General features: G+C 41.6%; 1 protein-coding gene across 1 annotated transcript in view; it reads left to right on the forward strand.

Annotated features, from left to right (window-relative positions):
* The window catches only part of LOC103138444 (leucine-rich repeat-containing protein 16B-like), a 116,812-nt gene that overhangs the window by 49,380 nt on the left and 52,813 nt on the right, over nt 1-14,619 (forward strand). Inside the window, exons 13-14 of the mRNA XM_016671783.1 lie at nt 7,952-8,061; nt 9,258-9,335. Of these exons, the coding sequence (XP_016527269.1) occupies nt 7,952-8,061; nt 9,258-9,335 (188 nt within the window). The remainder of the gene's footprint in view (nt 1-7,951; nt 8,062-9,257; nt 9,336-14,619) is intronic.

Consider the following 14,619-nt stretch of genomic DNA (forward strand, 5'->3'; position numbering starts at 1 on the left):
GTGTCATACCAAGAAAGACAAAAAAGGAGACTCCCTAATGGGTTATACGTTTTCCTAAAGTCTTAGCATTGCTTCAAGGTGCCAGGAAGTTTTTTGTTTTTTTTTGCTTTACAATTCTACCAACGCATTTCTTTGACCTGTCACGTAGCACCTTTTGTCTTCTTTCCGTAGTTCTGACTATCAGTAGTTAAAGGTTCTTTTTCTAACTTTGCTCGGTGTTTCACTATGGGAATCACCTCAGCGTGACCCAACTACGGAAGCTCCAATGACATCACGTCTGTCCGCGACAGACAGGTTGAGCCGTGACTGTGGCCCACCATCCAATATCATGGCCAACCTACCCCTCTCAACTCATTCTCGCTTTCTTCCTGTGTAAAGAACTACAACAAAGCTCCCTCAGGACATTCAGGCTAGCTTGGCTTTGCTTAACCGTTCTTAGGCGTTCCGAAAAGGAAGACGCCGCTGGACACAGGCCTGGACTGTGCTGGGTAAGTGCTTCCAAAGAAGCATTTTCTTTTTCGTTTGAAGCAGCTCCCCACCAAGGGCTTCTCTAAACTCGAGATTCAGGGCATGGGTGAGTTGGGGCTGGCTGAACCCCCAACAGTGGAGCCTTCAGTAGCTTACCACCTTAATCCTAACCGCAGATCTGTGTCAGCATCTTCAAGCATCTCGCTTCCAGGTAAAATAGATCACCTCACTGCATCTATTTACCAGCGGATGTACAAATATGCTGCACAATCAGTGTGCTTGCTTAATGCAGTTACACTGTTGTCAGCCTATCAAAGTGAAATGTTGGAGGAGATGGGTCGTCAGCTGGACTCGGGGACACCAAACCCCACCCTTTGGGATGAGATGTGTGGTGAACGATCTTATCCTACGCTCCTCTAGAGGTGCCGTTCAAGGTTGTGGTCGTGTCATGGGGACTGGCAGTCTCAGGGTAGAGGGCCTTATGGCTAAACCTGTCAGGCCTAAGTGACGCCCAAAAGGCTGAAATTATGGATTCGAGCTATGACCCATCAAAAGATCTATTTGGCCCCTCCCTGGAGAAAATGAGGGAAATAAGAACCCTCAGAAAACGGGAGGGAGAGGCCTTCAACCTTTGTTTGCCTTGTAAACCTAGCCAAACTCCTCCACCAGGACCAAGACCTGGCTTTGCAGCTGGTGCAGTGAGAGGACGGCAGGGTGGACCCAGGGCTCCAAGAAGGCCTGCCTCACAGCCTCCCCAGCAAAGTAAATCTGAGAACCCAAAACCATGGGGTAAGCGGCCGCTGCAAAAAATCGTCCATCTTACCCCATGGAGAGGAAAATGAAGCGGGCCACCTAGCCCCTGTCTTTTTTCCACAACTTCTTCCTCGGAAGAGAGGGTTTTCAGACAGCAGAGCAAACCTCTCTGTCCAGTGTTCAAACTCTCCTGTGGTTCCCAGTTCATCGGGAGTCCTGTTGAATTCTCTCCCTTGTGTTAAGAGAGAGGAAATTTTGAGACAGACAACGCAGTGTTTTCCAGCACTTCAAAACTGTCATGTAACACTTCATAGCACTTTGTCAGTGTCACCAAGCACTCACCAGTGCCCCCTCACACATTTTTCTGTTCTGGGGGAATCAAGGGAAATAAAAGAAGCTTTTCTGCAACCAGGCATGTTGCAGAGGGCCGGAAGCCCCCCACAAAAAAAGAAAAAAATTGCAAAAATAAATCCATGTCATCCCCCTCTGTACCCAACAGAGGGAGCTGGCGCTTTCTGCATGACAGCAGAGTTCAGCAGTGCAGAGGGGATGACGTCACTCATCATGGCGGACCCCTTCTCTGCTCAGACAGAGGAGTGGCGCACATGTGCAGTCTCCCCATGGGTTTTGACCACGATTTCCAGGGGGTACAGACTGCAGTTCGCTGTGAGACCTCCGAGATTCAAAGGAGTGCTCGTTTCAGTGGCCAACAGGGATTCGGTGCACGTCCTGGAGGACGAGATCGCATCCCTGCTAGCCAAACGATCAATCAGAGTAGTGCCGGAAGAAGAGGTTCATCAGGGCTTCTACTCACGCTATTTTCTCATTCCAAAGAAAGACGGCCTATCATTACGACCCATACTGGACCTGCGTGTGTTTAAACAAACACTTACGCAAGTATACATTCAGAATGTTAACACACAAGACTCTGTCGCTCCATTCGTCCGGAGGATTGGTTTGTAACCATCGACCTCTCCGATGCATATTTCCACATAGCCATTTACCCCCCTGTTACGGTCCGCACAGGACACACAACATAATGAGTCCAGACCAAATTACATAAAACAAAAAGGGTTTTATTTAATCCAAGGCTGGACATAGAGGTACTGGGGAATCGCGGCAAAATAAACAAAAGAGTGGGAGCATTCACGAACCAGCCAGCAGTTGACCGTCGGATTCGGGCCGCTCCCCTCACCCTGCCTTACCGGATCACTCGCCCTACAACCAATAACCGGAAAACTTCGGCTTGGCCAACGATCCCCAGACCTAACAACACAAGAGGGAGGTTAACAAACAAGAAATAGCACCAATGGAGCGGGAGCGAGGCTCTGAGACACGCCACCAACCAGGAGTACCTCCAAACTTCCTCGCTCCTCTGGTGGGTGGGGCTTGATCCCTTTAAACTCTCCCCAGCCAATCAACTGCAAGAAGAAAACAGCAATTAAACAGGGATTCATTCACAACAGTGACAGGAGCCCTTCACACCTCCACCCCTAAATGCTGCATGGGGATTTCAGCACACCATGCAGCATCAGTAGTAGGAACGGGACAAAGCGTCAGCCAAGATGTTATCTTTACCCTTTATGTGCTTTACTTCCAAACAGAAGGACTGAAGATAAAGGGCCCACCGCATCAGCCGCCGGTTGGAATTACGCATTTGCTGAATAAAGACGAGCGGGTTATGATCGGTGTAAACAACAATCGGGCCACTAGAGGAGCCCACATAGACCTCGAAATGTTTCAAAGCCATAACCAGCGCCAGTGCCTCCTTCTCTATTGTAGAGTACACCTTTTGGTGTCTATTAAATTTCTTCGAAAAATAGCACACAGGGTGTTCTATCCCATCTGCACCGCCCTGCAAAAGAATCGCACCAGCTCCTGTATCACTGGCATCCACCGCCAGTTTAAAGGGCACCGTGGACACTGGTGCGGCAAGAACCGGTGCACTACTCGAGAGCTTTAACGCACTCAAACGCATGTTGGCACTCCAGGGACCAATTGAATGGAACCTTTGGACTCATCAAGTCAGTGAGAGGAGAAGCGACGGCGGAAAAGTTCTTACAGAAACTCCTGTAATAGCCAGCCATTCCAAGAAAGCGCTGTAACTCACGTCGTGAGGAAGGAATGGGAAATGATGAAATGGCCTCTATTTTTGAACCCACTGGTCTAACGTGTCCATTACCCACCATTTTACCCAGATAAACCACAGTGGCACGACCAAACTCACATTTTGCGAGATTAACCGTCAGGTGGGCCTCATTTAATTTCTGAAACACAGTTTTCACCTGTTCTAGATGTTCCTCCCAAGAGTCTGAATAAATGACAATGTCATCTAAATAAGCTTCACACCAGACAAGACCTTGTTTACCNTAAATGTAAGTTATTAGATCTTATCCACCTTAGCTTAAATAATTTATCAATGTAATATGCATATCAACATTATGTGTTGCTACAGATAGTAAGTGCCTAATAAATAAAACAAAAAAAGTTCATATTCTGTTATTCATTCAAATTTGAACAATCTGCATTAATAAAAATGCAAATATTTGCCTATTTGCCAAATTTTTTCAAATTATAAACTCAGCCTAAAGGGAGAAACAATGTAGAAAGCCTACAGTTATTGATTCAATAACTTTCAGGTAGCAATGATTTAAAGGAATCTTCCTTTCATCAACCTTTCATTCATCTCAAAGGACGAAATTTCCAACCTTATCTGTGAGTTACGTCATCGAGAGTTTAAATTCAGACACACTTTGAGTGAGACCGACTTCAGGCTTAAAAAGAGAAGTTTGAGAGAAAAAAATATACAACTGACTTCTGGATGTGTCATACCAAGAAAGATAAAAAAGGAGACTCCCTAATGGGCTTATACGTTTTCCTAAAGTCTTAGCATTGCTTCAAGGTGCCAGGAAGTTTTTTTTTTTTTTTGCTTTACAATTCTACCAACGCATTTCTTTGACCTGTCACGTAGCCGTCAGGTGGGCCTCATTTAATTTCTGAAACAGTTTTCACCTGTTCTAGATGTTCCTCCCAAGAGTCTGAATAAATGACAATGTCATCTAAATAAGCTTCACACCAGACAAGACCTTGTTTACCAGACGCTGAAAAGTTGCCGGCGCGTTACGCACGCCAAATGGCATCACTGTATATTGCAAGAATGCATCTGGAGTCACAAATCCAGTGATTTCCTTGGCTCGCTCTGTCAGCGGGACTTGCCAATAGCCTTTCAGCAGATCTAACTTTGTCACAAACACTGCGGAGCCTACTCAATCTACACAATCCTCCATCCGAGGAAGCGGGTGGCAATCTGGTTTTGTGACTCCGTTAACTTTTCTAAAATCAGTGCAAAAGCGGTCAGACCCATCCGACTTAACGGCCAGCAAGCACGGTGAACTCCATGCACTACAACTTAGCTCAACCTGTCTGTCACGGACAGACGTGATGTCATTGGTGCTTCCATAGTTGGGTCACGCTGAGGCGATTCCCATAGTGAAACACCTCACTCTGTTATCAAAGAACCAGGGATTACATTAAGTAACCCAACGTTTTTGTGTGATGTGTGCAGCGGTGTAAGTATGATCTTCGATTCTTTAAAGCTTTTTGATTCTTTGATTGGTCACAAAGCATTTTTGACGATGCCTGCTCTGTGTACGGCATCATCCCGAAGAGCAACGTTTAAACATGGCTGACGTCAGAGCCAAAGATGTGTTGTGTCCAAGAGGAGACAGACGATTGATTTGGAAATGTTTCTGGCATATTTTTGACCAAGTCTTGTAGCGTTCTGACCCAGTTTCGGTCATGGTTGCAGAAGCAGCTCCTCTTTTGTAGCTTTTCTTCGCTGTATAAAAGTTTGTGGACATTCACTATTGAACATTTCTGTTAAATCCCACAACAACATTTCAATAGGGAGCGGGAACTAAGCTTGACAACTTTCTCACATTTCAGTCCTTCTCTCTTTTTTTAGAGTCAATATGTTGTGGATGTGCTGTGGTTTAAGACAGCTGTCTTGTTGCATGAGTCAAATTAAGAGCTATCCAATTGATAGCTTTATGTTTGACCATAAAGACTGACCACTTTATTTGTGCAATAGATCCAACTAGGTGTCGGAAACGTTGGTCAGACATGTTGGTTTACATTGACACACTGCTGTTTGGCTAGACACCCATGATAAGAATTTCCCTTTCTCTTCTGCTCTTGTAACTGTGGAGGCTAATGATGGACAGTCATTGGTCAAGAAAGAAACATGCTATCCAATATCCTGCTGGAGTAGCCATCAGAGGATAGACTGTGGTAAGAAAAAGATAGGCTTAGCAGTCGGTAACAAAACTGACAAAATATCAACAACTCTCCTACAATAAAAGTTGAAATCCCCAAACAAGTTGATTACACCAGGCCCAGATGCCTAAATGCTCTGAGTTGCTGACATCTGATTGGCTGAGAGTAGTTTGCCTGATTAAGAGTAAAGTGGATCTCATTGGCTCACTCAACTGAACCAAATTTAAGGGGCTAGAATACAAGTCAACATCACCCCTTCTCCAGCAATCGACGCTTATCGGTATCTGATGTTTATGTAGTTTAACACCAATTGGGTCTCATCTGTCTAAAGGACATTGCTTTAAAAATCCGTGTTTTGTTCAGACATGATTTTGCAAATATAAGTCATGTATGTCCTGTTAAGGGACAATAAATGGCACCTCATGCAAAATGACACCTTTTTTTGCCAATGCTCACAGCATTTGTCTTTCATATCTTTGAAAATAAACCCTGTCCTTTTTCTGGGAACATTGACTGTCCTAAATATTCCCCACTTGAGTATTTTCTTGTTCTTTGTAAAACAATGGATGACAGATTGTTTGAAAATGGCCTTGCAGCTCTTCCCATGCTGATTGCAAAAAAATGGCCTCTTTGCTCTCTGCGGTGCGTGACATAGAGTTCGCACACACACGCGCACACACGATTTTTCATATCAACACAAAGTCAATGACTCTGGCTCACATTTGTTAAAGTTGATCAAGTGTTTTCTGTTAAGCAAATGTATTCACCCACTCAGTTTTTCTTCATCTTTAGGCAGCTTTCCTGTGATTAAATAAGGATAGGCTAAATGCAATATTTAAGGCTAAAAGTGTTGCGTGTGTTCCAGATAGTGACCCTGACACCAAGTTAGCGTGTTATAAATGAGAGTTTTTTAAAAGCCAACAAGATCAGATAGTGATTCAGCAGGATACAGTTGGTCTGACCTTGAGTTGTAGTTGTTGGCGTGACTTTGGAGAGGCTTACCACTTTTTGCTGAATATTTATAGATCTCTCTCTCTCCCTCTCTCTCTCTCTCCCTTCTCTCTCTCTCTCTCTCTCTCTCTTCCCCCTCCTCTTCCTTTTCATGTGATTCTTAAACACCTACAGGATAGTGCCTTTTGAGTTCATTATTTCTACATTTAGTCAGAACACGACCATCAGCTTTAATGTATTTCAATGGGATTTTACGTGATAGAACAGCAGAAAGCAGTGATTAATTGTGAAGTGAACCAAAAAGGATGCATGGCTTTCAACATTTTTCTTTTTTCCAGAGACAATTTGAAGATGGCATGTCCTGTATTTGATCAGCGCTTTGTAAAACCAGCTCGGCTCATCTAGCGACTGCTCTGTCAGATTATTAGTTGGACAGCCTCTGTCAGCGTACGCTTTCACATTTTGCTACAGATTTTTAGTTGGAGCTCTGTCTGGACTCTCACTGGGTCATTCTAACATGAATATGCTTGGATCTAAACATTGTAGCTCTGTTTAGGAACATGTACCTTCAGCCCAGGATTTTTGCAGCCTCTAATAATAAAATTCTTTTAAGGATTACCCCTGTTTCAGCTCCAATCATCTCCTGACAGCATACAGTACTGCTGTAGAAAAGCATAGACATGACATTTTCTTCAACCTCAATATTTATTCGTCTTGTCCATAAAGTTAGAGGTTGTAGCAGGACCTAATGTAGAAAGACGCCGTACGTGTGCGCCAGAAAACCAGCATGTACACACTCTGGCGATAAAGTCGGGTCATCTTGATGGCTTTCCAACGTTCCCCCCGCTCACAGCAGCTGATGACTAGATGGATGGTGGGGGAAGGATTAGACTCTCTGTCCTCTCTTCCCGTCATTTCCCTCTTAATCGCTACAAATTAAGGGATGAGGAGCTTAGTGCCTCGTCTGCTTTCGAGCAACACGTGCCATATCTGCCTTCTAGCACAGATGCTCCTTGAAGCAATAGAACGGGCAAAGCGGGCTTCCTGCACCTGCTGCTGAGGGCCCAAGATGCACCAGACAGCAAACGGCAGGCTTTGGTGATTCTTGTTATTAGTTACTGCCACCTCTCAGTATCTCTTCTGTAGAGTTGATGTATTTAAGTTTAATGATTCCCTTGCTGCATTGTGCGTTTGTGCAACAAAAGGTACTTCTGTGATCTGACCTTTGTTTTGGTTCAGGGTACACTCTGAAAGTACAACAGAGAGAAAATGGTTTTTATAGCTCCTTTCTTATGATAACTTCTTTTTTAAAAAAAACCCTCCTCTTTAGTTGTTTGTTTTTACCCATTTTGCTTCTTTTAGTCCATTTTGACGCTTTATAATCGACAGTTGCTTATTGCTCACCGACGGTGTTGAAATTGTCACTTAAAAAAAATGCGAATGTGATCATCAGTCGTTGGCTGGCTAAATGATGCATCCCTTCATTTCTGTTTTATTCCACCAGGTGTTGTTTCATTGTCTCAAGCTCTGTGTTCAAGTGACGACTACTCCAACTCTCTGCTGCACCTGGACCTCAGTAAGAACCCCGGGGTTCTGTCTGGAGAGGACGCCACGGTGAGTGACTCTTATCAAGCTACACGGACCGTGTCTGCTGTTTTTATGGAGTTTTTGTGTTGGGAAAAGCTGCATAGAAACCGACTGGATGAATCAGACCTGCTAGAATCGGCATCTCAGACTAACCAAGAAGCATGTCTGACAAATTTCAAAAATTTTGGAGTTGAAAAATGTACCATAATTTATCCCACGTAACACCGAAAATCATTGCCGGCATCTCAGTCTACCCAAAATCCTCAGGTTTTTTTTCCCCACTACACCAAAGAAGATTCTTCTAGCTTTCTTACATTACTTCTGGCAATATTGTGAAAGCATGAAAAATGAATCACCCAGTCTGCAGAGCGTCTACAGATAGACCTTCTGAAGCTCAGCTGTGCTTGAAAATCTGGTTCATTTGGGGAGGCGTGAATGCCCAGTCAATCTCTGATGTGGTCAAAAAAACAAAAAAAACAAAACAGGAACTCTGGTCCACCTGAAAACCTAGGCGGACTCTGTTAGGTCTTGGTTCGGTTGAAGTTAATTCTGGCGCGGTTCAAATGCGCACTGCATGTGAAAACCAAGCGGACTGGAGACCGCTCCAAAAGCAGGAAGCCGACTGTGGCGCAAGGCATTCTGGGGAAATGCAACCAAAACAAACACGAGAGTCTAGCGCTAACAGGAGAAATAATCTTTCACCAAAGACAAAAGAGAACTCCTACAACCACTAAAATCTGACGCTACTCCATTTTTGCTTACATTTCGCGTAAAGCAAAGTTGCGTTCTTGTCGTCTTCAGAGGTTTTCTTATTGCTTCCTTCAGTGGTTCTTGGTGCAGCGCCACCCCAGGCGAGGAGGTGAACAGGTTTTTCAAAGGGTTTGGTTCTGTTGGTCCCCAGTCAAACAAGGACTAACAGACTACCAGGTGTGAAAACACCCTAAATTGGACTCGACTCACAGATGTCAGTTGTAAGGACAGCCGATTGAACTGGATTTGATTTTATGGTCTAACAATATGGGGGTTGAAGGCACGCCACACTATATTCCAGTTCAGAACAATGTGCTGCTTTGTGTGGGTCTGTTATATAAAATCCAAATAAAATATGTTGAAGTTTGTCTGCATAACATGAACACACCTGAATTATCTCACAAAAATGTCCTTTAAAAGTCTTTAATGTATTAATTGCCTGAAACACGTCATTTGTTTTCCTTCCTCTGCAGAACCTGTACCTGTTCTTGGCCCAGCCCAACTGCCTGGTCCATTTAGACCTGTCAGGGACAGACTGCACCGTGGACTCGGTTTGTACTTCCTTCCTTCCTCTTTTTTTTTTTTTTATAGTCTCGTCCTCACAGAGCTGTCTGATTTCATTTCCCGGTATGGGATTCAGGCCAAGAAAAGTGAGCGGGCTACTGTCCTGAATGCGAATAGCACCATCATGCAACAAACCTCGGCTGCCTCGGTTATAGAGCCATTCTGCGAAAGCTCCAAGGAGGCAGCGCCTCGGAAATCCGTAGCTGCTCATGAATTATACAGACGTCTTTTATGAAACGTGTAGTGTTTTTTTTAATATATATCTCTAAGGCAAAGTGACAAAGTTGTTGTTCCTGCGTCTAAGCTTACAAATCTGCGCGCCAGCAGCGTCTCACCCCATTAGCAGATTGGCTAGCAGCTGACGGGGTATGAGTGCGTTCTGTCTGAGAAGAGTTCAGTAACTGTCTGTGAATGTGTCTGCCTCCGTATGTCTCCGCCTGATAAGGCCTTTCGGATTGTGTCACTGTTTTTATTCAAGACAAAATGTCAGCTCAAAGCGGGAGTCGGTACATTCTGGTGTCTTTATTTTCGAAGGCATTATGGGGAGAGGGAAAAAATGTCTGACTCTCTACTTAAGAGGTCGCGTTTATTGTTCACCCTTTCCTCGCGTCTATTTCATGAGTGCTGTGTTAATGCTGATGGCACACAGCACTGGCGGCTCTATTAAGGTTGGGCGACGATGACGATGTTGTTTTGTTTTTTTCCTGGTTCTTTTCATATTGGCGTCGACTGCAGGGACAGTTGAAACCAGAAGTTTACATACACCAAATTAAAAAGACATGTACGACTGTTTTTCTCATTACCAATCACAAACTGTTTTCTTTTTTGGCAACGTTATAAACGTAAAAACAAATCAAGAGTTGATGCTGTAAAAAAATGTTAGATGCAAATATTTATACAAGATTAGGCACTGTGTAGGTAAGACTAATTCTAAAATCCAGTTATTCATCAGAAATTAAACAATTTTTGTTAGTGTTATTTGGTCCAAATATCAAATTATTGGTTCAGATAAATTGTATCATTTTAAAAACAAAAGCCAACATTGTAAGTCATTCCAAAAACACGAGGAAGGTTTTCGAATGACGTGAAAAGTAAATATTCCAAGTTGTCAGTGAGTAAAGCAAAAAAAAAAGACAGTGACTGCTATCCAAATTAAATTTTCACTAGAGAGATTCACATCAGGTTTATTTTATCAGTGTGTGGGAAAGTAATATATTCTATTTGGTCTAAAACTTTGTACAAAATAAAAACCAAAACCATTTATGACGGCGGTAATGACAGGGATGGTCTAGTTTGTTGCGTCTTAGACAATTCTAAGTTTTTTTTTATTTTTATTTTTTTACAGTGTAGTATAAATGCTATCCTGAAGGAGAATTACTCAGAGTTTGTATTCTCATACTTAAACACACTTGTTTTTTTTTTTTGTTTTTTGTTTTTTTGTTGCTGCGGGACAATGATCTAAAACACACCAGAAACTCCACTCCTCAGTGGCTCGAAGAAAAAAAATCAAATAAAACAATAAAAAAAATATTTTGTTTTGATGTGGCTTAGTTGAAGTCTGGATTTGGATTTCTTTGAGATGGCATAACCTCAAAAAAAATAAAAAGAACGCTTTATTGTGGGCGAATCATAGCAATTCTGCCAAGAAAAGTGTGCCAGCCTTCCTCCGCGCTGATGTAAAACACGGTTTGTGGACATTTAAAGGAAGCTGGAGCTGCTGAGGGTGGCAAAGCCATTTATTGGGTTCAGGAGGTCAGCATTTTTCCTTAGTTTTTCTTTGGACAGCCTTTCACATTTATAAAAAAGGAAGTCATGATTTGAAAAACATATTTTGTATTTCCTAAATGCCATGAAATATTGCATTTGCTCACTTTACACAGTATTTAATTTCAACCTGGTATATATTTATTCATTTTAAAGTGTGAGTAAAGGTCAGTGAAAAACAATTTATTTATTTATTTTTTTATGTCTTCGATGCAGCAGCCAACCTCATTTCTTTGTTCGTATTGCTTCTGTTCCTCTTTTGATATATTTTTGGCCAATAGTACTGTAAAAAAAAAAGACACATGATTGATGGCTGTCAACACTAATGCTTTTGGCTTGTCTTTCTGCAATTCCTTCGAAATTGAATGCTTTAAACGTAGCACCTCTTGTTTACGCACTCTGTGAAAAGATATTTCTTTTGTCTTTTCCTGAATGCTATTTGATTCTAAAAATTAATAAATCAAGCAGACTCCATATATAATTCGAACCAGAAGTTTACATATATAAAAAAAACACATTTTTTTATTCTTACTCCCTGAAGTTAAACCAAATTTACATCGATTAGAATTACAAAAGTTATTTCTGTTTGCAAAATGCCAACGATCTAATTCTTATATATTTTATGTTTTACTCTATTTTTTTAAGTTTCATCTCAAGAAAAAAAAATACAGTTTGGACCTATTAAAGTGCAAACAAGCTCTTTATTTAAGCACCATTAGGAAGCTCTAAAGTAGGCGTGAGCTTCAGCGCTAGCAGTGGCTTATGGTCTGCGTTTTCAAATTATTTGTATTTTTTCTGTCCCTGTTTCATTGTACTATTGCCAGGGAAATGGGTTTTGGAGAAGGAGAGAGTTCAGAAATAATCCAGAGGAAATCAATAAGTCATTTCAGAAGGCGTGTAGTGATGCATCTAACTCAGGAAGGGAAGACCCCTGATATGGGGTTGAGCTAAGTTGAGGATTAGCTCAACTTTGAGCTAAAACTCATACAGAGAACACCAAATCTACAGAAAGAAGACTCCAGGTGAGGTTTCACAAATTGTTACATTGTATTTTGTGTTTTCATATCAAAATATCTCACGGCCTGAGATCCTCTGACAACTCCAGTACTAACCTAAACTTGTCCAACTAATAACAAAATAAAACTGGAAACTGTTTCATGCCAGGCTGACTGAGCGTCCATTATTATCTTTCCTGTATGCACAGAGAGAGAGGGATGATAAAAAGGGGAAAACAAACCTCCAAAATTCACTGTTAAATACTGAAAATGTTCAGTGACAAGAAGCACGCTGCTGTTATAAAAGATAAATGGATTTTACTCATTTTCACACATCCTAGCCAGAGGTGCAAATTAATGTGGACTGTGCTGTAAATATGAACGTGAAAAATCCTTTTTGACTTCGAAAGGTGTGTGTACATACACAAATCAGAGAAAAGGCTGTACTTACAGCAAACTGTAAACACAAATACAAAGAGCTATTGAATAATATCTACACAGATACAGGCGAAAAGAGGAATGAGCTTTTTTAAGTATTTTTTATGGAAGCACTGATACGAAAGTCTCACCAGTTGTCAGTAAGAAGGTATAGAAAGCCAAGAAGCCATTTGAAATCTATCAGCATTTAGAAAACATTACTGTTGCTATGTGAAAATGAAAATTAATATTAGTGGGCTTAATGTTAACTAAGGCTTGTAAAGAGATTGCTTATTCAGTAAAAATGCCCTAATTTTGCAAAACAATACTAATGGAATTGTTTACAGCCATGTAATTTAACTTTGTGAATGTTAAAATGAGCGCAGTTAGTTCCCTGGCCACATACAAACAATAGTCCCAACCACATAGTTGAGAAAACTGTTAATTGGTTTGGGAAAAACAAAGAAAAACTACGAGAGTGTTCCAGTTAATCACCTGACTTGAAAATCCGGGGAAAGGCCAAAAAGATTTCAAGATTTGCAGATGGTTTGTGTGGAAGAATGGGTCAAATGTTGAGAGGCTTTCCCTAAAGTATTGGATAAAATACTGCAAATGCGTGCAATACGTTTTCCTTACGCCATTCCAACTTCATGTGTTGAATTAATTTCCTTCGATTTACTAATATTTGCAATATTAGGTAGTTGCTAACATCTGATGTAAATTTGATCTCAGTTGCGTCATTGGAAATATTTAAACGTTCTGTAAGATGGATAACTAACTTCTCACGTAAACATTGAAACCGTGATTTTCTTTCTGATGGATTTGTTTGTGTTCACTTATAAAACATTGTCCCAATGAGTTTATCTGCTCCAGGTCTTCTAGTTTTCTGGTTTTCTGTGATTTGTTTGTTTGCTTTTCCTGCAGCGCCTCACCTCACACTTTAAACACCCCATTAGAGAAGAAATTGTCAAGCAGGAATCCCTTTCACAGAAAAATAGCCTGCCCTGAGAAACCAATCTCTCTTTAATGTGGGGCAGAGATTTTGTTTTGAATTCATTCGGCTTTCTTTTATATTTTCTCAAACTCGCCTCTCTCCGGGATCCGCTCGTCTTGTCGTGTCCTCCATTTTCATTTCATTCATCCTTGAAAAGTCCCAGGGAGACTCATCTTTTTTTCTTTTTTTTTTTGGCGTTAGCATCTTAAATTGAATTACTGATAAGCTTCTGATTTGAATCTGCATGCGTGTTCAGACTGTGGTTAATTAGTGACGCTGCGTGATGGATCACGTTGTCAAGAAATACCTGAACCTGTCCGATAGCGTAACCTCTCACTAATGATGAGACGCTCCCTTTTTTCTCTCTCTCTCTCTCTCTAAGCGTTAACGTTGTCCTCTTGAGTCCAACAAGCACATTCGGGTCATTTTGTTCTAAGAGTAATTGGCTCCCTGTTCCGTTCATTTAAAGCTCTTTATCTAAAGATGACCAAAAACCTTCACAAGAGGAGCGCCTGATTTAATACGCCCATCGATAGATGGACGATAGCATTATGGGTTTACATTGATTATTCACTGCAGGCGCAGGAACCGAATGTGTCTCAGCATGCTTAATTTAAGGGTCTCTGAGGATGTCTTTCCTATTTAATGTAAAACTGTACATTTGATGAATATGTGCGATAAGAAGTTGAAGAACAGTAGGTAATTAATTTTTTTCCCCCCTCCTCCCGATATGGGCCTCAACTTTGATTCAGTGCTATACGATTAAACTCTTATTGCTCATTTGGTCCCTCTGGCGAGAATTAGTGCAGTTATATCTGACAGACGAGCGCTCTCCGTACGCACGTTGACAGATTGGTGGGAACGCTGGCTGCTGGAGCCGGGCGGCATTAACCCAGTGATGGATCAGAGTGTAGAAATAATTGGTGAAAATAAGTTATAGTTATATCTCCGACGGTGTGTCTTTTTATTTAAAAGGCTGCTCGCTTTGGGAGTCGGTCTGAAGGAGTGTGGTAAGGATGGGTGAATGGATTAAGCAATTCAGTTGAGAAATTTGATCATTATTGCTTTAGCACTGCAAAAAAATTATATATATAATATATA

Source organism: Poecilia formosa, unplaced genomic scaffold (assembly GCF_000485575.1).
Source record: "Poecilia formosa unplaced genomic scaffold, Poecilia_formosa-5.1.2 Scaffold51, whole genome shotgun sequence".
Taxonomy (NCBI): Eukaryota; Metazoa; Chordata; class Actinopteri; order Cyprinodontiformes; family Poeciliidae; genus Poecilia; species Poecilia formosa.